This window comes from Podarcis filfolensis (assembly GCF_964270895.1).
Source record: "Podarcis filfolensis genome assembly, chromosome: 8".
In the NCBI taxonomy this organism is placed as follows: domain Eukaryota; kingdom Metazoa; phylum Chordata; class Lepidosauria; order Squamata; family Lacertidae; genus Podarcis; species Podarcis filfolensis.
This window is the reverse complement of record NC_139611.1, coordinates 54,283,379-54,308,343: the sequence shown is the minus strand read 5'-3', so window position 1 is coordinate 54,308,343 and position 24,965 is coordinate 54,283,379. Positions and strand designations below refer to the sequence as shown.

General features: G+C 48.3%; 1 protein-coding gene across 4 annotated transcripts; it reads left to right on the top strand.

Annotated features, from left to right (window-relative positions):
• Positions 1 to 52: 52 nt before the first annotated feature.
• Positions 53 to 24,365, top strand: PDPR (pyruvate dehydrogenase phosphatase regulatory subunit). Of its 4 annotated transcripts, none has more exons than XM_083625181.1 (20): positions 53 to 187; positions 528 to 732; positions 1,239 to 1,292; positions 2,289 to 2,576; positions 5,680 to 5,813; positions 6,003 to 6,084; positions 6,546 to 6,709; positions 9,294 to 9,415; positions 10,104 to 10,221; positions 11,133 to 11,282; positions 11,705 to 11,897; positions 12,584 to 12,708; positions 12,845 to 13,000; positions 13,093 to 13,226; positions 14,136 to 14,284; positions 15,290 to 15,402; positions 16,537 to 16,631; positions 19,002 to 19,091; positions 20,349 to 20,531; positions 20,922 to 24,365. In XM_083625181.1, the coding sequence occupies exons 4-20, from the start codon at positions 2,350 to 2,352 to the stop codon at positions 21,324 to 21,326; spliced, it is 2,640 nt and encodes an 879-aa protein (XP_083481307.1). In that variant the 5' UTR covers positions 53 to 187; positions 528 to 732; positions 1,239 to 1,292; positions 2,289 to 2,349; the 3' UTR covers positions 21,327 to 24,365. The 4 variants fall into 4 exon arrangements, with proteins under 4 accessions (XP_083481307.1, XP_083481305.1, XP_083481306.1 ...); XM_083625179.1 differs by having other exon boundaries at positions 528 to 737; positions 1,238 to 1,292; positions 2,295 to 2,576; XM_083625180.1 differs by having other exon boundaries at positions 528 to 737; positions 1,238 to 1,292.
• The last annotated feature ends 600 nt before the right edge of the window (positions 24,366 to 24,965 follow it).

Here is a 24,965-nt window from a genome sequence, read left to right as displayed (position 1 = left end):
AGCATGCAAAGATAGCGGAGTGCGCTTGCGCCGACTCCGTAACCCCACCCGCCGATTCTGATTGGCCGCGCGCGGCTGATGTACGGCACCGGGTGCGCTGCTGTCGCGCGGTTCGGCCGTAAAGCGCAGGCGGGAAATCAAGGAAAGGAAGGGAGAAGGTCGCGCTCCGGAGGGGAAGCCGACGTAGGTGAGGCGGCCCTTGAGTCGGCCCAGGCCTCGCCTGCCTCCCTTTCCCCTGAGCCATGTTGGGCGGGGCATGCAAATAAGCCCTGCGTGGGCGGGGCCGGCGCATGCAAACGAAGGCTGTGGAGGCGGGGCCGTTGCATGCAAATATGGCCCCAGGGTGGGCTGGTGGGTTGAGGCAGGTGTGCCCTTTGCTGCTGGGGCAGAGCAGTCTTGCCCTCTCCCCACCTACAGAAATCTAGGCCTACCTTGCAAGGTGGTTGTTGCTGGGCGTAACTCTGGAGTTCTTGAATGACTGATAAATTCCTCTTCGAATGTTAAGTTGTTGTTGTTTTGATTGTTAGATACTTCAGGGTGAGGAGAGTGTTGGACTGAGACTGATGAAGAAGACCCTGGTTCGAATCCCTCCTGCCACCAAGCTCCCTGGGTGACCTTGGAGCACTCACAAACTCCCAGCCTCACCTACCACGCAGGGTTTGTTGTGAGGACAAAAGAGGAGGAGTGCCACACATTGCCGCCTTGGGCTCTTTTGAGGAAAGGTGGAACGTGAGTGTATGTGTCAATAGCTGGCCTGGAGCGTTTGCCCTCTAGTTAAAGAATCCTGGAGATGGAAGGATCCAAACTCCTGCTGTTGCAGGGAACCTGTTATTTCAGCTTCCCTGTTTGGTGGCCATCCAGCCTCTGTTAAAAAATCTCTCGTGAAAAAGTCCACCACTTTCCGAGACAATCTGTTCCATTGTTGGACAGCTTGTACAGCCAGGAAATTCTTCCTCATGTTTAGGTGAAATTGCCATTCTTGCAATTTGAACTTGTGAGTCAAATCTTTCCCTCTAGAACAAATCAGAATAAATTTGCTCCTTCACCTCTGTAGCAGCTGTTCAAACATTTGAAGATTGCTATCATATTGCCCCTTAGTAGTCTCAGTGCTAAATAAAATACACAACTCTTGCATCCTTCTTCATAGGGCTTTGAACATTTTTGTTCCATGTCCCTCCCCAATGTTCTAGCTTGTTGATAGTCTTTTATTATTTCTGGTTGCTCTGTATCTTTTCTAGGTCAGCAATCTGCTTCGTGCTCCAGATGTGGTCGTATCAGTGCTGAAAAGTGGGGTATGTTTATTTATTTCACCCAAGCCCTGGAATATTCTTTTCTCAGTGGCATAACTTGACATGAAATTGTGTTGGAGCACAAAGGTTCTCCTTTGCCTGTGCCTTTGGTGTGGCATGTGAAGTGTATAATATCTCACGTGGGGTGGAAAGGGTTGGGTTGAGAAAGATAGTACTGGGTTTTCTAGATGTTGCTTGTGGGGCTGCATTTAACGGTCTGCAGTCTCCTGTCTTTGTGTTCTTGACTTTGGCAGAAACAGCTTTTCTGTAACTAGTTCTTCTCCATTGCCTTTTTTAAAACAGCATTTTTGCCTTTCAAATCTCAGTGTATGATTTCCCGATAGCCTGCTTAAATTTTAACTGAACAAAAGCGAGAATGTAAAAATTAAAAACATAACTTTATTTTTTATCATTTCCATGTTATGCTCTACTATTCAAGTACTAGGTAACAGTGGTTCGGTATGTTCAGTATTAAAAAGCATTTGTTCTGTATGTGCTGTAACCGATTTAATTAATGGACCATGGCAACACAGTTCCCCACCCAGCCCAAAAAGACCTTTTGTTTGCACTCTGTTGATGCTAAATACAAATTCAGTATTTTATGTCAAGCAATTCAGCATTTGAACAGAGTTGGACTTCCTGCCTGGTTTTTATTAATTAATTAATTATAATTCTATAATTCTGCCAGTGTTGTTATGCAAAATAAAATAAAAAATCCATGCATCATTGGCTTTCTCTCACATATTTTTCAGTGATGTTCAGTTTGTGACAGTGTGTCCTTCGCAATGATCATCTTTTGCAGCAGGACCTGAAATCACCTCTGCCTAAGGCTATGGGTGGCTATTGTCTGTCTGAGTTTACAGAACCTGGCTGGGGGAACTTTTGCTCCATGTCAGTTACCTCTGTATAAGTCAAGGAGATTGTGATGCTGGCTGATGTCGTTTTAAGCCATGATACAGTTTTGCAGATTGATTTGCATAATAATGTTATGTTTTCCAGAAATAGCAACTCTTGGGATTTATCTGTGGGGCTCGGAAAGGGCTAAAGGACCCTCATCAAGATGTTCCTCCGGCTCTTGTCTGATGTCCGGTGGCAAAGAGCTAGCCCAGGATGGAGAAGCATGACCAGCTCCCGGCACAGTAGCACAACTGGAGCAGAACCTCACCTGACCCCTCTGCCATCACATGCACAGGTGGTTATCTGTGGGGGTGGAATCATGGGCACATCAGTGGCATATCACCTCTCCAAACTCGGGTGGAAGGACATCGTCTTACTGGAGCAGGGCAGGTAAATAGTTTTTCCCCCCCTTTGCAAAAGAAAATAGGTGTTTGATGCAGCAAGTAATGCTGTGTGGTGGAACTTGGAAGGTCTTGTAGCAAAGGTAAAGTGTCCACACACCTGTTAGCTAACTGTAAGATTCAAGCTGAGAATTTATCTACATCTTCCGAAAAGGCATTTGTATTTTCTGGAACTGTACTGCTTCAGGTTAGGACCAATATTCAGATGTTCTCCTCACTTAAAAAACCAAACAGGAACAGGAACAGAACCTCCCCTTGCATGTAGAAACCCAGCATGGTGGGGAGATGACTAGACTCAGCTAGAACCCTTCTCTGACATTCTTGTTTTCCACAGGCAGTGGTTCTTGTTCAGTAATATCTTCCCTACATCTGATAGCTTTCTTATGCAGCATCTTATCTTTGGAATTCGTTTCAAGTTGCTTTGTCTTTGCCTTTCATGGGGATGAGAAATTTGTGTTCCTCCAGTTGTTGTTGGACTCCAACTTGCATCAGTCCTAGGAAGCATGGCCAATAGTTAGGGTGATGGGAGCTGCAGTCCCAGCAACATCTGGAGGGTTAAAACCTACCTTTTCTGTTTTCCTTGCTTCTGTTTGACTCAACATCTCATACCTTGTTTCGTTTCCTTTGCTTCTGCTTCTCCCTGCAATGGGGGTATCTTTAAAGACTGTCTGGCTGGTTGAAAATACAGCTGCTGGGCTACTAATTGGGACCAAAAGTTGGGAATGTTTTTAGCTGGTGGCTTGGTGCTTTCTTTAAAAGCCTGTCGTGGCTTGGGACCTGTGTACCTGAGACAGCACCAGTTCTCACATAAACCTACCCATGTGTTGGGATCCTGGGGGGAGGCTACGGGAATGCTGACAGTCTGGGGGTTTTGTTCCTGAGCAGTTGGGATGCTTATAAAATTAAATACAATTGCACCTGCTAATACTGGTTTAACAGGCTTCATTGCTACCAGCACAGAGTCAAAGTTTCTGTAGAATTTCTGCATGCTTATTAAAATCATAGGGTGTAGACTCATGGTTATTAAGCTCTGTCTTCTTACACTTGTAATCAGGGTAGTAAAATTTTCTATTTTTTCAGTGCATACTTAAGATTGCCTTTGAAGCTCTGATCTCTGCTGATTTGGTGTATGGATTCCTGGCATGGTTGTTATTCCAGGTTAATTAACTTTTAGTACATTGGTGTGATCTCACTTGTGTGACAACAGGGTACGCAAGGGTGATCAGAATGAAATGCTTGTCATAAGAACATAAAAAGAACCTGCTGGATCAGGCCAATGACCCATCTAGTCCAGCATCCTGTTTTCACAGTGGTAATCCAGATGCCAATGAGATGCCTGCAAGCAGGGCTGGAACATAACAGTACTCTCCTCTCCGTGGTTTCCAGCAACTGGTATTCAGGAGCATTATTGTCCCCGACCATGGAGGCAGAGCATAGCCATCATGACTAGTAGCCTTCAATAACCCTTTCTTCTATGAATGTCCCATGTCTTTAAAGTATCCTCAGTAGTGTTAGATGCTGGTTTGGCTTTAGAGGACAGCATTGTGTATGTTGTCTGAGTTAGTCTTTAAGACTCAAAGAAGCCCTGCCAGAAACCAGCCGGTTCCTTTACATTTCTTTTGCCAAGGAATGCTGTCTTGACCCTGTGTGTTGGCATTGCCGTGTCAGCAGCAAGCAAGGGCAAATGTTTGCTATTCCTTTGGCTCTGGTGGCAGAAATTGCCTCCTTGCACTTGGGCTCTCCTTGTGAAATCTGGAATGGAAGGCAAAGCAAAGCGTGCCTCTTGTCAACACACAGCTAAAAATATCCCCTCCCATATCTTAGTGGCACACTTGGGCTTTGCGTGCTCAGCACCCAAATTGGGTTTCACAAGCTCCATCCTTTGTAAAACCAATACACATTTGCTGACTGTGCCTCACTTCTTCAGAGGAGCGCTTTTTGATTTTGTTGTGTGCTGGGAAGAACATGGAGGAAAGCAAGGAAAAGGAGATTGGGATCTACTTAGTGACACTTTATTTCACTTCATACAAACTTAGCACTTCATATGGAATTTAAAAAGAAGCTCCTGTTTTATGACTGACCATCTAAGTAAAGATGAGGTGTTCCTGGCAATCTTGAAACTGTGTGCTGTGAGAGTATGTGATTGCTTTTCGATACTTCCAATTGGTTTTTAAATGTCTTAAATACATTTTTTTAATTGTATTGTATTGTTTTATCACTGATGCATTTGCCACACTGGGCTCCTTTGGGAGGAAGGGTGGGATGTAAAAATAATAGCTAAATAAAGAGGATGGGGCTTGAGGATCTATCTAAATGCAGAGCTTTAGGTTAGTGCCTTCCTAAAAGTGCCTTCCTAAAAGTGAATAATTATGACAGGTTTTCCAATAGAAACCGGCCCAAAGAAACAGAGCCTTTCAGTTGCCTTTCTTCTAGCCCCTGGCAGTGATGTCATCCAGTCCAGGTCCCCAAAAGAAGAGGAGTAGAAATATCAGGCTCACAGTTGCTGGTAGGGTTATGTAATCTATCTGTTTCCAGACAGGAAGTAGCTTCTACTGGCTTTGGTGGTCTGTGATCCCAGTGTACAAGCCATGCCACCTTTGTAACACTTGCTGGTGGCAATGTGGGGAGGTCTCCTGGGGGAAAATATTTTTCCTTTCTCCAGGATGCTGCCCATAATCCCCACTAAGTGCTACAAGTTTCCTGACTGTGGGCTCAAGAAACTGCCTTCTGGGTGTACCCACAGAGTCTTAGGAAGTACAGGCAATTGTATAAGGTGCAAAAGGCCCCACTCTTTAATTGGTGGAAAGCCTTGCCTGCTCCTCCTCTTCCCTGCCTGATTCCATAGGAAATGACTCCCTGGGCCGTTTGCATCTAAATGTCCTAGGTTCAGTCTTTAGATAGGGTTGGGAAAAGCTCCATCTGGAAACCTGGAGTGCCAACCACACTTAGCTGGTGGGCCAATTGGCCTGACTCTGGGTATGGCAGCTCCATGCTTTCTTAGGGAGCCCTCTGCCACTGACTCATGACCTCTCCTCTTGGGCCAAACAAGCTTCCAGAGTCCCCACAGACCCTCCTGGGTTTCCCTCTTTCAGGCTAGCTGCTGGTTCCACGAGATTTTGTGCGGGCATCGTAAGCACAGCGCGGCACCTGTCCATCGAGCTGAAGATGGCTGACTACTCCAACAAGCTGTATCAGCAACTCGAGCAAGAGACTGGGGTAAAAACGGGTAAGGAGGGGGTCACCTCACTGAGCTTTGTGGCTGAGCAGGGGGTGGGGGAGTCAAACATTAAGCAATTCGCCATCCTGGCATTCTGCAGAAGGGTTGCAGATATTAGCCACCATTTGCACCCATCTGAAATGAACCCTTTCTGGGGCTTTCCTGTACCCTGACAGAGGGTGCCTGTACTTGTTCCAGGTTACGTGAGGACTGGCTCTATCTCTCTAGCTCAGACGCAAGACCGGCTGATCTCCCTGAAGCGCATAGCCTCACGGCTCAAGTAAGTGTAAGAGGAACGAGAAGGAGGAGCACCAGGCATGGGCCAGCCTTTCTGGAGTAACTTGTAATCAGGGCTTGGCCAGTTGGTGCTGGTCTATGTGACAGGGCCTTTTCAGTGGTGGTTCCCTGGTTGTGGAATGCCTTCCCTAGCAAAGGTGCTCCTCCTCTGTCATTATTAACTTTAAGGAGGAATTTGAAAACATTCCTGTTTCCCAAGGCTTCTGGTGGCTGAAGAACGCTGTTCAGGCACCTCATATCATTGGATGAATGAATGTTTTTAACTGCTTTTAGAATGTTTTTTTTAAAAAACTGTAACTGATTTTCAGTGTTTTTAATGGTAATTGTCTTTAAAATATTTGCTTTCTTTGCCACCCTGGGCTCCTTGGGGGAGGAAGAGTGGGATGTAAATTCAATAAATATAAATAATAGCGACTGGCCTTTGCTGTGTGTTTTCTCCAACAGGGTCATGGGAATCCCATGTGAGCTCATCCCGCCCAAGAGAGTGACACAGCTCCACCCGCTTCTCAATATCCACGACTTGGTGGGGGCCATGTACCTCCCAGAGGATGCTGTCGTTTCATCAGCCGATGTGAGCCTCGCCTTGGCCAGCGCTGCCTCTTTGAATGGTACGGCCCGGCCATGTCCTTTTGTCGGCAATACCACTTGAGTACGAACCTCATTGGGAGAGACATTGCTGAATTGTCTGCTGCTTACATTTCTAATTTGCAAAGTAGATTACAGCCTTTAGCGCATCCTTCCCCAACTCCAGATATTTTGGACTACAGCTGATGGGAGTTGTAGTCCAAAATATTTGGAGGGCAATTGGTTGGTGACTGGAGCTTTAGTGTGTATTCCCTTGCAGGCATCCTATATGGAAGCCTTCCCCGACCTGGTGCTCCTCACGTGTTTTGGAGCAGCCATGCTGGCTATAGCGGATATGAGTTGTAGTCCAAAACCACTGGAGGGCAGCAGGTTTGGGGGAAAGTGCAGTGTGAAGTAGGTCTCTGCTCCCATTTTTCTGAAGAGAGAATTGAGACTGAGGGCCGAACTACGTGTAACCAAGAACTTCGGCTGCTGCAGAAACTGACAGCTTCACGTCAAGGTCCTCCCTCTCACATCTCAAGAGGAGGAGCTGCAGTTCAGAAGCAGAGCTCATGTTTTGCATGCAGAAGGTCCAGGTTCAATCCCTGACATTTTCAGGAGGACTGGGAAATCCTGGAAAGCCGCTGCCTGCCAGTGTAGACAAGAATGAGCTGCTAGGTGTACCAAAGGGCTGACTCTGTATAAGGCAGCTTCTTGTGTTCCTGGAAAACGGGCCTTCATAACGACATCAGCTCAAGTTGAGCTACACAGTGCAGAGGCCGAGGGGAGAGCTCAACATGGGACTGGTCCTTTGGGTCATATCACTCTGCTCTTTGTAGCACGTATCTCAGCTTTACGACTGCCATCCTACACAACCCTTGCCTGGTGTGCAAGTCTCACTGAATTCAACAGGGCTGCTGTGTAAACACATAGGAATTGTTTGCAAGAAAGAGTGACTTGCCACTAGCCACACAGCGAGAGTGTGACAGAGTCCTCTTTCCCACCCACTATGCCACACTTACTTTCAGCTTGTGTGAATGCTCTTGCATGGTCTACTCTTCCGTCCCGCTAGAATCCTCATGGTCCACTGGAACATGTTAAATGTGCAAAGCAAAGTTGTATCCTTCGGAGCTCTTCCACAGTGGAGGCATGATTAACCCACTCTGTTAACCTTGACGCATACCCACGAAGCTGCCTTATGTCAGTTTGGGCCATTGCTCTGTGCCGCATAGGATCATTTCTTGCCATAGGAAGGCACAACCTTGTGCCATCTTAAAGTGTTTGACTACAATTTATACAGTGCATTTTCCACAAATGCTTGTGGTTCACATTTTTTTAAAAAAATCTAAGTACAGTAGTACAGTGGTGCCCCGCAAGACGAATGCCTCGCAAGACGGAAAACCCGCTAGACGAAAGGGTTTTCCGTTTTGGAGGTGCTTCGCAAAACGAATTTCCTATGGGCTTGCTTCGCAAGACAAAAATGTCTTGCGAGTTCCTGCGGGGGTTTTTTTCCTTCCCCCCCCCCTTTTTCCCAAGCCGCTAAGCCGCTTATCAGCTGATCCGCTAAGCCGCTAAGCCGCTTATCAGCTGATCCGCTAAGCCCGCTAAGCCGCTAATAGCGCTAATCCGCTAATCCGCTAATGGGCTTGCTTCGCAAGACGAAAAAAACGCAAGACGAAGAGACTCGCGGAACGGATTCTTTTCGTCTTGCGAGGCACCACTGTACAATAATGATACCTTATAAAAAGTATATTACCACTACAAATGTAGCACAACCCTCCCACCAATTACTAGTTCATTTAACATATTTCAATATTTAAGTGAACATAAATCTCACCAGTAGGTCAAGTAAAAATAACCAATAATTTCACATTCAAAAGTTGCCCGAAAGTTGCTGGTTAGTACCTAGCAACCCCCATCTCCCAGTCCTTTATACCACAAGTCCAAAAGGCCAGAAACTTCCCTTGGCCTTCCCCTTGAAGTAGTTGGCCATGCTCCCTGGGACTGGTGGAAGCTGTACTCCCAGCACCTCTGCATTGCACCAGGTTGCCTGTCCCATGTCTGCTCTGGCCTATAGCAGCTCCCCAGCCAACTAGGATCCTTTTGAACATGCAAGAGATTGAATGTGCAAACAAAGCAAGTGCTTGAGCTCGGGTCAAGTTAAAAAAAACAACCCTCCTCTAAGGACATATGAAGTTGGCTTTTTTTGAGTCAGAGCAACGTCAACCAAATCCAGTGTTTTTTACAAGAATCCTCCCAGAAATTGACCAGTGGTCCAATGTCAGCACCCTGCTCTGCCTTCTGCCCACCCCCTGCTTTAGTCCCATCTATGTTACGCTGATTGCTTCTGGGGTACAGCAGTCTGCTGCTTAATTTCTCAGCTCATCTGTGAGCATGCTGGCCTAATTGAGACTCTTGATTTGTGCTTCCTGTAGCGATTCCACTTTGGCCAGGGCCAGGCAGGGGGCAAGAGAGGTGACAGGTCCAATGGACCTACTTTGCAAGCAGCTTTTCTTTGGAGCGGGGAGCAATTGGAGGGGGTTGGACTGGATGACCCTTTAAGTCTCTTCCAACTCTACAGTTCTACAATTCTAATTTCTGGCTCCCTTTTCCGCTTTCTCCACCCAGGTGCCCAGATCCATGAGCGGACGAGTGTTATCCACGTCTTGTGCCAAAAGGGTTGTGTGGCTGGAGTGGAGACTGACAGAGGGATGATCGAGTGCCAGTATTTTGTTAACTGTGCTGGGCAGGTCAGGTGCCAATTCTTTTGTGTAGCTGCCGTTGCCGGCATGTGTGTGCATTGACTCAACTGCTGTGAATGAACTTAGATATCTTCTGATGCTTCTTTTTCAAGAGATTCTGGGGAATACTTTCCAAATTAGCAAAAAGTTGTTCTCTCAAAAAGGCAAGCCTTTTGTGCTGGCATACATACACCCACACCCACACACCCACACCCTCAGGCTTACAGGGCTTTGTGTTCAAACTAGAAAATGGTTATTGTCGGGTGTTTCCTTCCATGCTGCACCACATGTCTAGTGTGAACTGAGTCAGGGCAAACCTGGCTTCCTATGCTGACTGTGGGATTGGTGGGAGGGAAGGATCCTGCACTCCCAAGTTGAGTATTTTAGTCTGGGCTATATGTAGTCAGTGCTTACAATTGGAATTGTGAGCTGCAGAATCAGCTAGTTTAGTTAATGGTGAATAATTTATTTTTCCTCTAATTGTAGAGAAGGGCAAGGCACTAGTGCCAGCCTTTGCCAAGCGGGTGCCCTCTAGATGTTTGCACAGGATCTCCTTGCCCCATCTCATCCGGCACCTTTTCTGTCTCACTTCCCTATCCCCTTCCCTGCAGCGTTACCTGGCATGTGATCCCATTAAGCTACATGGTGGTGCAACCTGCCTTCTGCTTGAGCGCTAACTTCCCTGCCTTGGTTTCAGTGGGCTTACGAGCTGGGCCTTTCCAACGAGGAACCGGTCAGCATCCCTCTGCACGCTTGCGAGCACTTCTACCTCCTGACCCGGCCCTTGAAGACACCGCTGGAGAGCAGCACGCCAAGTAAGGACCCTCCCTCTGCACCCTCTCATGGACCCCTTTGCCTTCCACGCAGGCACTCAGTGTCAGTGTCATTGCTCAGTTGCAGTGCACAAATCCTGGATGGATGCAGGACAAGGAGGGGGTCTGGGAAAGGCCTTTGGCTGAGACAGAAGACAGCCCACGTCAGCCAGCCAGTGGGCTGTATTGGGTCAGGAAGACCCATGGGTGTTTGGCTGCTTTTAAGGAATTGGGGAGCAAATGAACAAGGAGGCATTGGGTTCAAAAGTTGTGCTTTGTAGTTCTCTCTGGGCAGCTGTGGCATGTGGGGCTGCCTTTGCTTGCCCAGTGGCTCTTAAGCAGTTTTTGTAAATCGGGTGGGGAACGTTTTTGGCCTGAGAGCCACTTTCCTTCTGGGCAACCTTCCGGGAGCTGCATACAGAGTGGTGGGTGTGGCAAGAGTGGGCGTGGCCAGACACACACCATCCAGCCAAGTCAGAGGTGCCATGACAGTTATAGGGCGCATGTTGGCCAGGCAACATCATGAGAGGGGGACACACCAGGGCCAGATACAGGGGACTAGAAGGCTGCATTTGGCCCCTTGGCCTGAGGTTCCCTACCCCTATTGTAAGCAGAGGATAGCACACAGCTCGGCAGCTGCAGAAGAAAGGGGAGGAAGTTTTCAGGGCTGGTTGGGATGCCACAATCAGCTAAAGCATTGGTTTTGATAGCCCCTTGCAAACAGCCTGCCTTGTTCTAGCTGCTACACCAGAGGAAAGACTTTTGGTCATATTTATAAAAGCCCAAGAATCAGTGCCTGTGCCTTCCCAAAGCAGGCAGGAGCTCTAGCTTTCTTCCCTGACTGAGCTTGCAGGGAGCTTTCTGCCTGCATCCAAACAATCACTTCTTTCCCTTCCTGCCATCCCCCCCCCCAGCTATTGTGGACCCTGATGGGAGGATCTACATCCGCAGCTGGCAGGGGGGCATCCTTTCAGGTGGCTTTGAGAAGAACCCCAAGCCGATCTTCACAGAGGGCCGGAACCAGCTGGAGATACAGAACCTGCAAGAGGACTGGGATCACTTTGGTATGTTGGGTGGACCAGGAAAGGGTGTGTGTGTGTCCCCAAGTCCTCCAGATGCACATTTCCTAATATGAGACATCTAGACGTTGGCTTGAGCAAAGCATTGTGCAAGTGAGTGAGTGCCTGGCTTGGTGAGTGACACCTGCACTTCCTCTTTGCTTATAGAGTTAGTTTATAAAGTTCTCCTCCCTTTCCTTGCCTTGGCTGGCCCACTCTGGGCACACTGTTGATTGGTGCTGTGACCAAAATGTTTTATTCTGGGCTCTGAACAAGTGCTACAAGCAACAGAGTCAACATTTGTGGGCTGCTGTGGTTGTAAACTTGGAACTTTCTTGATGGTGATGGGGTGGGGGCAATAAGGGTTTGGGTATGCTGCCCATCCCTCCAAATAGTGATTGTTTATTCTGTCTCATCTTGGGGAGTAGAGCCACTTCTGAGTGCCCTTCTGCGGAGGATGCCAGATCTGGAGGCGCTGGAGATCGTGCAGCTGGTGAATTGCCCAGAATCTTTCACTCCAGACATGCGGTGCATCATGGGAGAGTCACCCAATGTGCAGGGCTACTTTGTCCTGGCAGGGATGAACTCGGCTGGCACGTCTTTTGGTGGAGGAGCAGGCAAGTAAGTGGCTCACCCCTCTCTGCATGGGAGAGGCAGAGGGCCAGGGATGTGGGCACCGCTTGTAGAACTCTATACGCACCAGCTTCCTGTAGGTGCATTTAAAGTCTGTGTGCTGCTTCTCTAAGGCAAAGTTATGCCAGGGCCCTGCAGTTTCCAGCAGAAGGGGCTGCTCAGCTGCTCCTTGTCTGCTGCTAGTTTCTGCGCATGCTGGCACATCCCTCTCTGTCCTCCATCTGGGCAACTGCAAGGCATTATCAGAATTCAAGGGCACATCTCAAACCAGGCAAAAAGATTCAAGGAGGTGCAAAGCAGGTGCAGTAAGGGCTGTAGCTGGTAATGGGATATGGTCAGGGAGGAGACTTGGGGGCCAAATAGGGAGATTTTGAGGGCTGCATTTGGCTCCCAGGCTTGAGGTTCCCAATCCTTGAGCTAATGGATGTTCCTTGCAACATCCAGAGTTGCTGTGACCTTTCTGGTTTGGGCAAAGGGATTTTGTGTTTTGCTCTCGCTTGAGCAAGGAGGGATTGCAGGCAATAATGTGTCCCCACTGTAGCTCTATCTCCTACTTGTTATCTCTGGGTGTAATTACCGCCCCCCCACCACCTTGTCACAAGCACAGTCTGTTAACTGTCTGCTCTCCTGCACTATTTAACCTTCTGGGCCTGCTTGTCTCCCTCCTTGGCCAGGTACATGGCTGAATGGATGGTGAACGGCTACCCCTCTGACAACGTGTGGCCCCTGGACCTGAAGCGCTTTGGGGCTCTGCAGAGCAGCCGCACCTTCCTCCGCCACCGCGTCATGGAAGTGATGCGTAAGTAGCCTGCGGCTGGACTCGCTTGCGCCCCACGTTAAATCAGGGCTGTGTAGGGTGTTCTTTCTGGACTAGGAAGGTGATGGATTTGTGTCCCTTCCAGCGCTTTGATTCTGTGATTCTGTGGCCCCTCCAGCCCTGATTTATGACCTGAAAGTTCCCCGCTGGGATTTCCAGACCGGCAGGCAGCTGCGCACATCACCCCTCTATGACCGGCTGGATGCACAAGGAGCCAGGTGGATGGAGAAGCATGGCTTTGAGAGGGCCAAGTACTTTGTTCCGCCTGGGAAAGGTGAGAGCGCTGTCCTCCATATGCAGCCCTTGGAGCACGGGGTGCCAGCATATAGTTGTTTTGACCCAAGTCTTGTGCTTCCTCATCTTCAGACTTGCTGGCCCTGGATCAGAGCAAGACCTTCTACAAGCCAGACTGGTTTGACATTGTGGGGGCAGAGGTCAAGTGCTGCAAGGAAGCCGTCTGCGTTATTGACATGTCCTCGTTCACCAAGTTTGAAATAAGTGTAAGTGTGGTTGTGAGAGGGACGTGGACCAGCACTGTGGGCCTGGCACCTGCTTCTGTAGCTTGCTTGGGTGTCTAGAAACCCCCAAAGTTTGTTCAGTTGATACAGAGCTGTCGTTATTTTATAAAAAGCGACTTTTAGCTGAACCATACAGATGAAAATGGCAACAGCAATTAAACACTCTTGGGCAGACCAAAGCCTTTATGGCAAAAATGGGGCAGCTGTGGCCCTCCAGATATTTTTGGGCTACAACTCCCATCATCATCTTTCTGACCACTGGCAGTGCAGATGGGAGTTGGAGTCCAGCCACATCTGGAGGACCACAGTTAACCCAGCCCTGCCTTAAAAGGCTCACGGGAATAAATAAAAGTATTGTGGAGAGGCACTAAGAGAGACCCCTGATAGGACCATTCCAGAGGGTGGGTGCCGCCATGGAGAAAGGTCTTCCTCCATGTATCAGCCAAAACTTGCAAGATGGACATTTTGTGAACTTTGGCACTGAGCTTTTCCTCAATGCTTCTGAGCTTCTAAGCCTTTATGATTCAAGCTGTATCTCTCCAGGCAGCTGGAATGAATCTTACAGAGAGAAATGCACCTTGGTTTGGAGGGGGCTCAGGCTGTAAGCAAGCAAAGGGTTGCCCGTGTAATGTTCATAGCTATTAAGGCCTGGAAACTTGCCTTTTTGTGTGTGTTTTAGGAAGGTGAGTTTTGTGGCAAGGCATTAACTAAAGTAGCAAAGTGGCTAAGAAAATGTGTAATTTAGGGTAAATACAGTAAGAAATGCATACACTGAGGAATGCAGGCTTACTTGTGTCAAGAGCTGAAAGCCATTTCAAAAAGGGATGGACAAATCCTGCTTCTGCTGCTGTCTCTGATTTCTTTCTCCTTTCCCACCTCCCCATGCTGCAGTCCACAGGGGATCAGGCCCTGGACGTCTTGCAGTATCTCTTCTCCAATGACCTGGATGTGCCTGTGGGGCACATAGTGCACACAGGGATGCTCAATCACAACGGAGGATACGAGAACGACTGCAGCATCGTCCGCCTAAACAAGCGCAGGTAAGCTTATTCGGACTCATCCTTTTGCCTGCTCTTGCTTCTGCTTTGAAGACTCACCTTCCACATTGCGCAATGCTTCTGTTAGTGCTGTGCCTCGAAGAGGAGGATACAAGAAGAGCAGATCTTCCCAGATTTGATTTGGAGGGGGGATACATTATGTTTTGTGAAGGAGGGCTTCCTTTATTCTGTCCTGAATATACAGTGAATCAGTTTCATGACAGACACAAGAAATTGCTACTTTATATGCTTTCCCCCACTTCTTGAAGTGTTACGTTCACCGCCTTTGTTTATTTGCAATATCTATTTTTGTGGAAGTCCCATTGGCCCCCAACCAGCCTGGCCATTGGTCAGGGATAATTGAAATTGTAGTCCAGTAACAGGTGGAAGCCCAAAGGCTGCCCGTCCCTACTCTAGAGTCTATATTCCACAGATTATTATTTTTAATGTTTCTATATCCCACCTTCAAGAAGCTCAAAGTGGTGTACTTGGTTCTAGGCTTTAATTTGCTTCTCAAATGAAGGGCTGAATTGAGCAAAGTGCTACAGGCTTGCCTTTGAGTTTGGTAAATATTTGGCCTGCATTCAGGGAAGCCTCTGATGCCAAATTTCACTGCCTGGGAGGCTGGTGGTCTCATTCTTCACGCCAAGAGAGTACAAGACAGGGCCCTCAAAGTTGCAGGAAAACCATTTGGATTATAGGATGTGAATTGTTGTTTCACATTAGTTATGGGAATACTTTGTGCTCCAGTGCCTCTGCAGCTCAGGTACAGCTTTGTATGCTTCAAGGGGCACCTTTCAGGGCCATGTTGGAGGATGGAACGCCTCCCAGGTTGAATGCAGTTGCAAGAACCTGAGAGCCTGGACTCAGTCCAGTGTGGTCGCAAATCCCAACAGGCTTTGCTTCAAGCCCTCTGTGGGTGTGGACAGGTCCACCATGCCACGATACCTTCCCACTACCTGGCCCCTGCCTTGTGCTTAACCTTCTCCATTGTACTTTGCATTCCAGCTTCTTCATGATTTCCCCCACAGACCAGCAAGTCCATTGCTGGTCCTGGTTGAAGAAGCACATGCCTGTTGACAGCAACCTGTTCTTGGAAGACGTAACCTGGAAGTACACAGGTGAGGCAGGAGGGAATATTGTGCCTGCAGATGCTGGCACAGCTGGAGCGGCTGCAGATGCTCCTTCAGCAAGAAGTCGTGTTTTCAGTTGCTCTGGAGCCCCATGCTGGCTGCAATCCAAAACAAAGGGAGGGCAACCGGTTGGGGGAAGTTGCTGTAAAAATATGAATGTGGCAAATAGGTTTTTGCAAATGTATTATCCAGGTATTCTCACAGGCAATGCAGGTTTGGTTGTGGCTCCCTATTGGCATCTGATCAGTGACAGATCCAAGCTTGGTGCTATGTAGTGTAGGAAATGCTCCCTGGGCTTATATGCGAAGTTCATTTTGAAATATAGGCTCCCATTTCACATCTTCTCTTAGAATCCTCTACCTCTTAGAAGATGATTTACCCCTTGCTTTCACTACTGAGGGTGGAACTATGCTCTCACCTGGTGCCACCATCAAAAAAGGCAGCCCGGTGTTTCCCCACATCCCCCTATCATTGGCTGCCAGGGTACGAAGAGTTGCACACCACAGTTATGTCATGGCAAGGGTGCCTGAAGAGAGGGGAGGGTGGCTGTGGTTGAACTTGGTATGGGGTTTCCATCTTCAGTAGCAGTGCCATGTCAAGATTAGTGTGCAGTTCCTCTGGTAGCAAAGGTAGGTTTGTGGTCACCAGATGGGGGCACTTTAGTGCTAGTGTTAATGAGCCTCCCTGCTTTAAATGAGTCAAATGTGTTAATCCTTGGTTGTTCCTCGGATCCACAGATGCATTTTTTTCCATACACAATATTGGGCAGGGGTGGGAAACTTGTGCCTCTCTAGATGTTGTTGGAGCCCAGCTCCCATCATCCCTGACCATTGGACTTGGATGGTGGGGGTTAATGGGAGCTGGAAGGCCACTATTTCTGAAGCACTCCTTCGGGGTTTCACAGTCCATCTGTACATCCCTCCCTGTATGGTGGGTTTCACTTTCCGCAGCAGAACTTGATTTCATGCCTACTGTGATTTCCAAACTATCTTCCTCCTCTGTCAACTATGGCCCTGAGCTGTGCCAAGGAAATCTGAGGGGTGGAGTTGACTTGGGTGGGATCTTCCCTTTCATTCTTCAGATTGCTCAGAGGAAGAAACCCTTGTGCTTTTCTCTACCCAGCATTGAATCTGATTGGCCCCCGCGCTGTGGACGTCCTGTCAGAGCTGTCCTATGCTCCAATGACCCCAGAGCACTTTCCATCCCTCTTTTGCAAGGTACGTCACGTGTTTTTCAGCTTATTTTAGAAATCTGCTTACTCCTCATACAAAGGTAACCGGTTCACACAATGGCCTGGTTCACACACGGTACTAAGGTGTGGTTTGTTTAACACGAGTTAGCCAGGAGTTGTCCCACAATGCAACAAACCATGGCTTGTTAAAGCTTGGTTTGTTTTCAGACCTCTCCTGCATTGTGCCTTTGTAGTTTGGGTCAGAGTGGCCAGTCAAACCACGGTAGAGGAAAGGTGCTGGATTAGCATGTTAATACCAAGCTGTAGTTAAAACAAACCAAGGTTCATAAGCCAACAACAAACAATGACTCTAGCTGCTGGGCAGCATTCACACATAACACTAAGCTGTGGTTTAATAAGCCATAGTTTATTAAAATGTTGTGTAGCATTATTTGTAAACTCAGAGGTCCTGTTTTGTGTATATCTCTGCCACTACCCTCAGGTTTGTCACCTAAGACCACACATAAGGCAGAATGGCTGGGGTCGTGTTAATGTTGTGTCTCAAAGTGGCTTTATGTGATGCTCTGGTTTTCAAACTGTCCTGGAGAAGTCTGGCTTTCTTCCAGCTTTTTATGGATTTGTGATGTGTAGCCAAGATTGTTGTTGTTGTTCATTGCCTGCCCTTCTCCCTAAGGTCCTAGGTCGGGTTACAACATTAAAATACAATATTAAGATTGCTGCTGGGCATACTCTTGGTTTGCATGGGGTGGTGGTGGTGAGTCCAAGCAGTTCTAGACAGTGCCTTGTGCAACCTGAGAGTAGGTCATTGAATTCAGCATACAGTCTGTGGTGCAAACATGGGGGCAGGGCTTCACTCAAAGTTGGAAGAAAGCTCCTTAAAGATAGGACACTTTGTAGACTGATGTCTTTGTGGCAGGCCTCATACAGAGTTCAAATCTTGGCCAATTTGCAGGGCACAGGTTGTGCGTTTACTAGGCAAAGTGTCCTGCCATGTCTTCATCTTGCTGAATATTGCAATGATTACATTGCAGGGTGTTTCTTGCCTGTTCTGTAGCAGTTCTCCGATCAGAGAATATCTGTGGGTTGAGGACAGGGGTGGATGCATTTATGAAGGGTGCCTTAATTATTCTCTGTGCTGCTGCAATAACATCTGGAGGACACCCTTCTGGCTACCTTTGTCCAGCAGCATTCAAAGTGCTTTACATTCTTGGTAATACAACAGGCCTATAGGAAACTCTTTAAGGCAGGGAGAGGGCAGTTGAGGCTGAGAGAGATCAGCTGGCCTAAAGCCAACTAAGTTTTTATAGCCAAGGTGAGATTTGAACTAGGCCTTCCCTGATATGTAGCTCTCTTTTCTTTTATCCACCGTGCTTCATAAACAGTCTTCCTCGCTACATTGGCTCGTTTCATGCTTCAAAACACGACCCTCCTTCCAGCACCAGAAGGAATGTTCATTCTGTAAGGCTGGTTGGAAAACCTACAGTGGGACCTCTGATGCTCTCAATGTCAGTGAGCCAGTGAGGATATATCCTCCTAATTATACCCTGGTGGTGGTGCCGATCACAAACTGGCTGCCCACAAACAAATTGTAAGAGACGCTTTTGTACACTGCAGAAACAGGGAGTGGTTTGGAATGCCCTGAGTCGTTCTGTCCAGCGTGTAAAGCTTGGGAATTTATTTTTTCAAGTTTTTTATGGGTGTAACTTTTTTTTTTAAGTGTTCCTCTCCTCTCTCCAGCATATACATGAACCTTCTGTCCCCAGACAGAGAATCTTGTGTCCAGTCCTTGTGAATGGAGAATGTTATCGTGGAAATGGGCCTGACCTCTGGACCCCACCCTCAAAAATGAATCTCCAAATGCAGGGGTGGCTAACTGGTTTTTTTTAGCATGAGGGTCACATTTGCCATTTGAGGGGTTGCATGCACACATACAGCCCCCACTCCTGGACTGATCCATGCTAATCAGCTGTAGGAGGCAGTCATCACCTCCTTTCTGCTCATCAAATGATCAATCTGATGGTGGGCAGTGATGATTAAACGGGGGGGGGGGGGAACCATGTAAGCTACCTTCAGCTCCTTGCAGAAAAAGGTGGGATATAAATGCAACAAAATAAATAAATAAAAAACACCCAGGAACCAGAAGTCAGGCGCTTGAGGAGTCTTTTCTTGCAAGTTCCCAGCTGCTTGTGCTCATTGCAGAAGTGTTTTTTTGAAAGATTGTATAATGTTTATTCTACCGTGTCATCTCTGCTTGCTTCTCTGGTGCTTAAGCTTCTTGACTGTCTCCTTCCTCTCAGTGGAGAGAGAGAACAGTTGCTCCCTCTCTTCTTGTCCTGGGTTGCCCATGTGCTTTTGCCAGCTTCCATTTTCTTCCTTTGCTTCCTGTTTCCTACAGGAGATGAGCGTGGGCTACGCCAACGGCATCCGTGTCATGAGCATGACGCACACCGGAGAACCGGGATTCATGCTCTACATCCCCATTGAGGTGAGAGGTGTTTTGTTGTCTTAAGACCAAAACTTTGATTTGCAGGACTGAGGAGAACCTCTTCTCCCTTTTTCCACGGGATGGTATATAAAGATCCAGAGTAAAAGACTTGGCTTAGAAGTACAAGATAATAATATCCATGCTGTCTTCTCAAGCTCACCAGTTTGTCCCACTGTGTGTCTCAAAAAGGAGATCTACCTGTTGGGGCCTAACTTTCCTTGCTTTCAGACCACATTGTGAGCAGGACAGAATCCAGTCAGAATAGGCCCATGTGAATTGCACTTTGCTAGAACGGGCAAAAGGTCCATCTAAACCAAGCTACCTAAATATACTCAGCTTATAGGTAGGACATGTTGTTTGCCTTCAATATCAAACAGTGTCAGAGGTACTCTGCCTTTTAATTAGAAAGGCACCATTCAGTTTGTCAAACTGTTGTTTTTATCCATTGATAGACAAATTAACAGAGAGTAGCTAATAGCTAATAATCTGTGAAGTGTGCCTTGCACTATCAGACCAAGGCAACTGTGAGCTGGCTGGGTCTGCTGGAAGATCTAAATCAAAGCATCTGGAAGGCACCAGGTTGGGGGAGGCATTGCTACCACTTATTTTGTAAGGAAGAAACCCTTTTTTTAAAATCCCCAAAAGGGGCATAACTTGGCATTAAATTCTGCCTGCAAAAGCCACTACAGGCAGCTTTTGGAATTGGCCACAGGGAAAATGCAATCAGATTCTTACACTAAACAACTACCTAGAGCAGGCATAGGCAAACTCTGGCCCTCCAGATGTTTTGAGACTACAATTCCCATCATCCCTGACCACTGGTCTTGTTTGCTAGGAATAATGGGAATTGTAATTCCAAAACATCTGGAGGGCCGGAGTTCGCTTATGCCTGACCTAGAGTGGTGAGCAATCTCTTTCTCCTAGGACATAGTTACAACAAGCCGCTTTTTGTAAGGCAACATAGCTTCAGTTTGTAGTTTGGTGACAGCAAAATGTGGAAGCTGAAGCTGCTGGGCAAAGTTTGGATGAGCAAACAAATCATGGTTTGATAAGCCATAGTTTAATAAACCACGGTCAAGCGTTATGTGCAAACCAGGCTATTCAATGCTGTTTGCTGGGCTTGGTTGGTGGGACGTTGTCATCCGCAGCTTTCTGCAGTTGTCCAAGGGCTGCTGCCATTTTTCACTCTAGAGTTGCAGATGCCAAATGTTGTATTCAAATGCCTCTGTACTGTTTTTCCAAACCCTCCCCTTGCAGTATGCTCTGCACGTGTACAACGAGGTGATGAGCGTGGGGCAGAAGTACGGGATCCGGAATTCTGGCTACTACGCCCTCCGCAGCTTGCGCATCGAGAAGTTCTTTGCCTTCTGGGGCCAAGATCTGGATGCTTTCACCACGCCGCTGGAATGTGGGCGCGAGTTCCGGGTTAAACTAGAGAAGGTGTGAAAGAGAGCTGGGCCATGGGGGGTGTCTGTTTGTGTGTGGCACAGAAAAGGCAGGCTGCCTTGAAATGAGCGCAGCACAACCTCCCTGCAGTGTGGGCATCATGTTTGCCTTGGGGCTGGGGGAAGTGGATTCAAACCCCATCCTAGCCATCAGTTTCCTGGGTGGCACAGGGCAAGTCACTAATTGGTGGGCTTCAGCTTCTCTTCTGTTTTGCTGCAACAGCAACGTAGGAGGTGGAAGGTACCCCAAGGGTCATCTAGTCCAAGCCTGTGCAATGCAGGAATCTCTTGGTTCCTTGTAGATAAGTTCCCCATAGAATATAAAGCAGGAGCTGTCCCTTTGTCCAGCCCTGACTGATGCTTCCCCCCCGCTCTCTCTCTGCAGGGCACTGACTTCATAGGGCGGGAGGCGCTGATGCAGCAGAAGCAGGAAGGGGTCTACAAGCGCTTCATCATGTTCGTCCTTGAAGACCACGACACAGACTTGGACCTGTGGCCTTGGTGGGGGGAGCCCATCTACCGGAATGGCCAGTATGCCGGCAAAACCACCAGCAGTGCCTATAGCTACACACTGGAGCGGCACGTCTGCCTGGGTTTCGTCCTGAACGTGGACCCAGAGACTGGTGAGGAGCAGCCGGTGACACCCGACTTCGTCAACCAGGGCGAATACGAGATTGATATCGCAGGGCAGCGCTTCCAGGCCAAGGCCAAGCTTTATCCCTTCAGCTCCCTCTTCACGACCCGCCGGCGCAAGGATGAAATGGAGTTCAGTGGCTTCCAGGGGAAATAACTCAGTGCTGCATCTTTCAGACTTTTTAACGCTGCTGCTCGTTGGGCCTTTGTATAGCCCTTCTGGTCTGTTACATTTTGTATATCATAACACTCCCCCCCCCTTTTCCTCTCCTCTCCTTCCATACATATCTCTTCTTTTCTGCTCATCCTGGTTGTTTTCCAACATTGGCTGAAGCCACCAAGCTCCAGGCCAAAAGGGCTCTGTTGCGTCCTGAGCTCCAGCCTCCGCTTGTCCAATCAACAAGGACTCCTGTGCCCTGAGAACATGGGCTGTGGCCTGGTGGGACCTCTTGCGCTTGGAAGCAGCCTCGGGCCCTTGGGATCTTTCCTCTCTTGCAATGTGCCACATCACCCCAGGGCCCATCAGGCAACACCCAGTGGCCAGCCATTGTCCTTTGCAGTTTTCTTCCTTGTGCTGCCTGTTGGAGAGGCCAGCAGGCACTGTAAGGTATCATCGAGTTTTTCTCCACATTAGCAGTGTGTGTGAGCTGTGTGGTGAGCTGCACCACACAGGGTCAGCATCCTACAGAAAATTTGGCTTCCCTGGAATGGAGCTCCCTGGGTGACTCCTCAGTGTCTATGGATTGTGTGGCTGAGGGTACTTGCTTCTGGGTTTGCAGAATCCCCCTTCCCTTCTGCTTTGTTCTTCTTTGTGTTCAGTCTTGGATTGGTTGGTTGGTTGTGCAATATATGGTGTTCAAAACCCTCACCTGTGCCACTTAGGGGCTGACCAGCCTTTAGTCAACAGGCCTCTAGTTGCTTAGAGGTTGGGGCTGAGGGCTGTGGTTGTAAGCTGCACCATCTTAACAATGGCTGAGCCATGGGTTGTGTCTTGGCTTTGTGTTGGCACCCCCCCCCCATCCAAGTCCTGTGGGTAAGTGGTTGATCACCTTTGCTTGGCCGCAGAATGGCTCTCCTCCTTCCCAGCACTTGCCTCCTCTGCAGCTGCTGAGAACAGAATCTTGCATGCCATCTTTCACAAGGAGGGCTGTCCCATTTCAGGCTTTAGGGAGTGTTTGTGTTGGGTGGAGGGAAGAGCCTCAGCCTTCTCACTGTCATGGAAATGATTTGAGGCTGGGGTTTCTTTAAGCCAGTGGAATATGCCCTGAAAGGCAGGCATGCCATGCCGAAGAGTGTGACCTCTGGCCACTTGCAGCAGTCCAGTTAGCTGTCAGTGCAAACAAGAAAAAGGAAACTGATCTTGAGGAAAGAGGCAGAGCATCTGTGCCTTGCAAATTCTCCCAGCAATACAGATCGGTGGGATTTCATGCTGCCACGGTTCCCTTTGAAAAATCCTTTAGACTATCTCCCTGTGGCTGCTTTGTGTCTTTCCCTTCCTCCCTTTTTTCTACATGCCAGGCAACTCTTCTCTCCTCCTGTCTGAGTTGCTTGACGTATCGTAATGTTGCTGACCATTACCCATGCAATGTTTTTCAGTGCTGCTGCCCTTTCCGAGGGCAAATGCCTGAGGTCCCTGCTCCCATACTCCAAGGTTGCCAGTCAGCAAAAAAAATTCTAGATAGGGTCTTCTGTGTAGATGTCTCTTGAATAGAGTTCCTTGTAGCACTGATCCTGAGGCCTTGGGCCCATCAGAAATAGCTCCTCACACAAGGAGAGGCAGAACTGAACATTTCCCACAGCAGGCCTCAGCTGCTGGGAGAGGAGACTGCGAGACTGTATTACCAAGACACTCAGGCAGGACCCCCCAAAACAGCAGAACAGATAGCGAGGCTTCCTCAGCATCTGCCCCAGGAAGTGTGTGAGATGCAGCTGAAGCCGGCTGGACCAAAGACCAGACGGTCCCTTTGCTCTCCCCCTTCTAATTGTGTTGCTTCCCATTTATTTTTCATAAATGGATGGGGGGCTTTTACAGTGAGCTTAAAAGGACTTGCTACTTGCTGTGTGTATGACCATCCCACTTGGGCTTCTGGGAGCTTCTCAAGCCTCCCCTCCCCACGCTGTTTCCCAAACATGCAGAAGTTTTAAAGTCCCTCCCACATCACTGTCAACTCTCGTAAACAGCAGGGTTGGTTTTGTTGCTAAATTTCTGGCCAGATGCAAGTAAATGGTACAGGGGCCTCCTTACCTCCAGCTACCTTTGCACCAAAGACAAAAGTTTTGCGGGTGGAATTCATAGCAGGCAGGCAAGGCAGGAAGGCAGAGCAGAGGTCCTTGAGCATTTGATGCTGTGCATGAAGGCCATCCTTGTGATACCTGCCAAGGTCCTACCCAGAGAAGCCTCCACAATCCTGCAGAGTTTGGGTCTTCTGCCTTTTCTAAAATAATGTTTTGAGGGATTCCTTATCTAACAGTCTCTCTCTCGCACTCACTCCTGGTTCTTCCCTCCCTGCTCCTAGAATCACTCTTTCAATACTCACTCCCTTTTCATTCTCAGATGCACTTTAAACACATTTGTTCATTTTGACCTTGATTGCCAGCCCTCTGTGATCATTCCTTCATGGAATCAACTCCAAAACTAGCAGAGGTTTTTTTTGGTTTTTTTTAAGCATCATTATTAAATTAAGAGCACTTGCCAGCATCTCTTCTGTGGAACAGGCACCAGAGATCTGGAAGCTGAGCGAACCTTCCCCTTCACTCTGGAGTGCCTTACGCCTCATGAATGTTACCTAACGGAGGGAGCAGAGTCATGCCTCAGCTCCGTCCTGTATCAAAAACTCTGCTGCTTGGCTGCAGCAGGCCACCATGGCAGGATTCTTGGGATGCTTTGGAGCCTTCTGACCCTCTCTGAGTGTCGCTGGCATCGACTGCTGTTGCTGCGCCTGCACCTCTGCAGAGAGTGTATATCTGTCTGGACTGGAAAACCAGGACGTTGGGAGATGCCCTGCTCCTCTTCCAGTGGAAGTTCCCAAGGACTCCTGGTCCAAAGCGCACAAAGGCGGGGGAGCAGCTTCCTTTCCTGTCCCAACCGGGAAGCCTGCATCTTCATCATGCAGCATTTCTGCAGATATATTTCCTGTCCCACTTTGGTTTTCAATGCTACCTGGTTTGTATATCAATAAAGAGTTGTTTTAACTACTGTTGCTGCAGAGTCTGTGACTTCTTCCCCAGGCCCATCCAGGAGGCTGGCTGAGTTCTGAACTTGAACTCCCCAGCCTTTCTCAGTTTGCTGTCTGTGAGAGAAAGATTTCTGAGCCCAGTCTAATGCAGCAACCCCAACCTAGTACCCTCCAGTCTTTTTGGACTATGGCTCCCATCAACCCCAGTGATGGGAAGGCTGTTCTGATGCCCCCAACCCTAGTTGAGCAGCTTTTATTGGGGATTACTGGCTAGCTGCGTGTGGGACAATGAGAAGTGGAGTTTGGGGGGCCTCCACTTTGACTCTTGCCTGGGCCATAACTTCACCAGACCTTTAGCAAGCCAGTCCCTCTTAACCTCAGCCCAGAGGGACTTAATATCCCTTTAGTAACATTGGTGCCCATCCTTACACCCTCACATGGGCCACCACCCTTTGTTTTAACTTTTGCTCCAGCCACACATGATGTAGCAAGGGGTTGCCAAACCATGCAAGGAATCTGCACCTCACAGCAGCTTTGCCTGCATGTGAATCAGATTGCATGTGTGGCATCCGGAACTGATGTTTAAGGTAGCAGTAGGTGCTCCTTCAATGAACTCTATC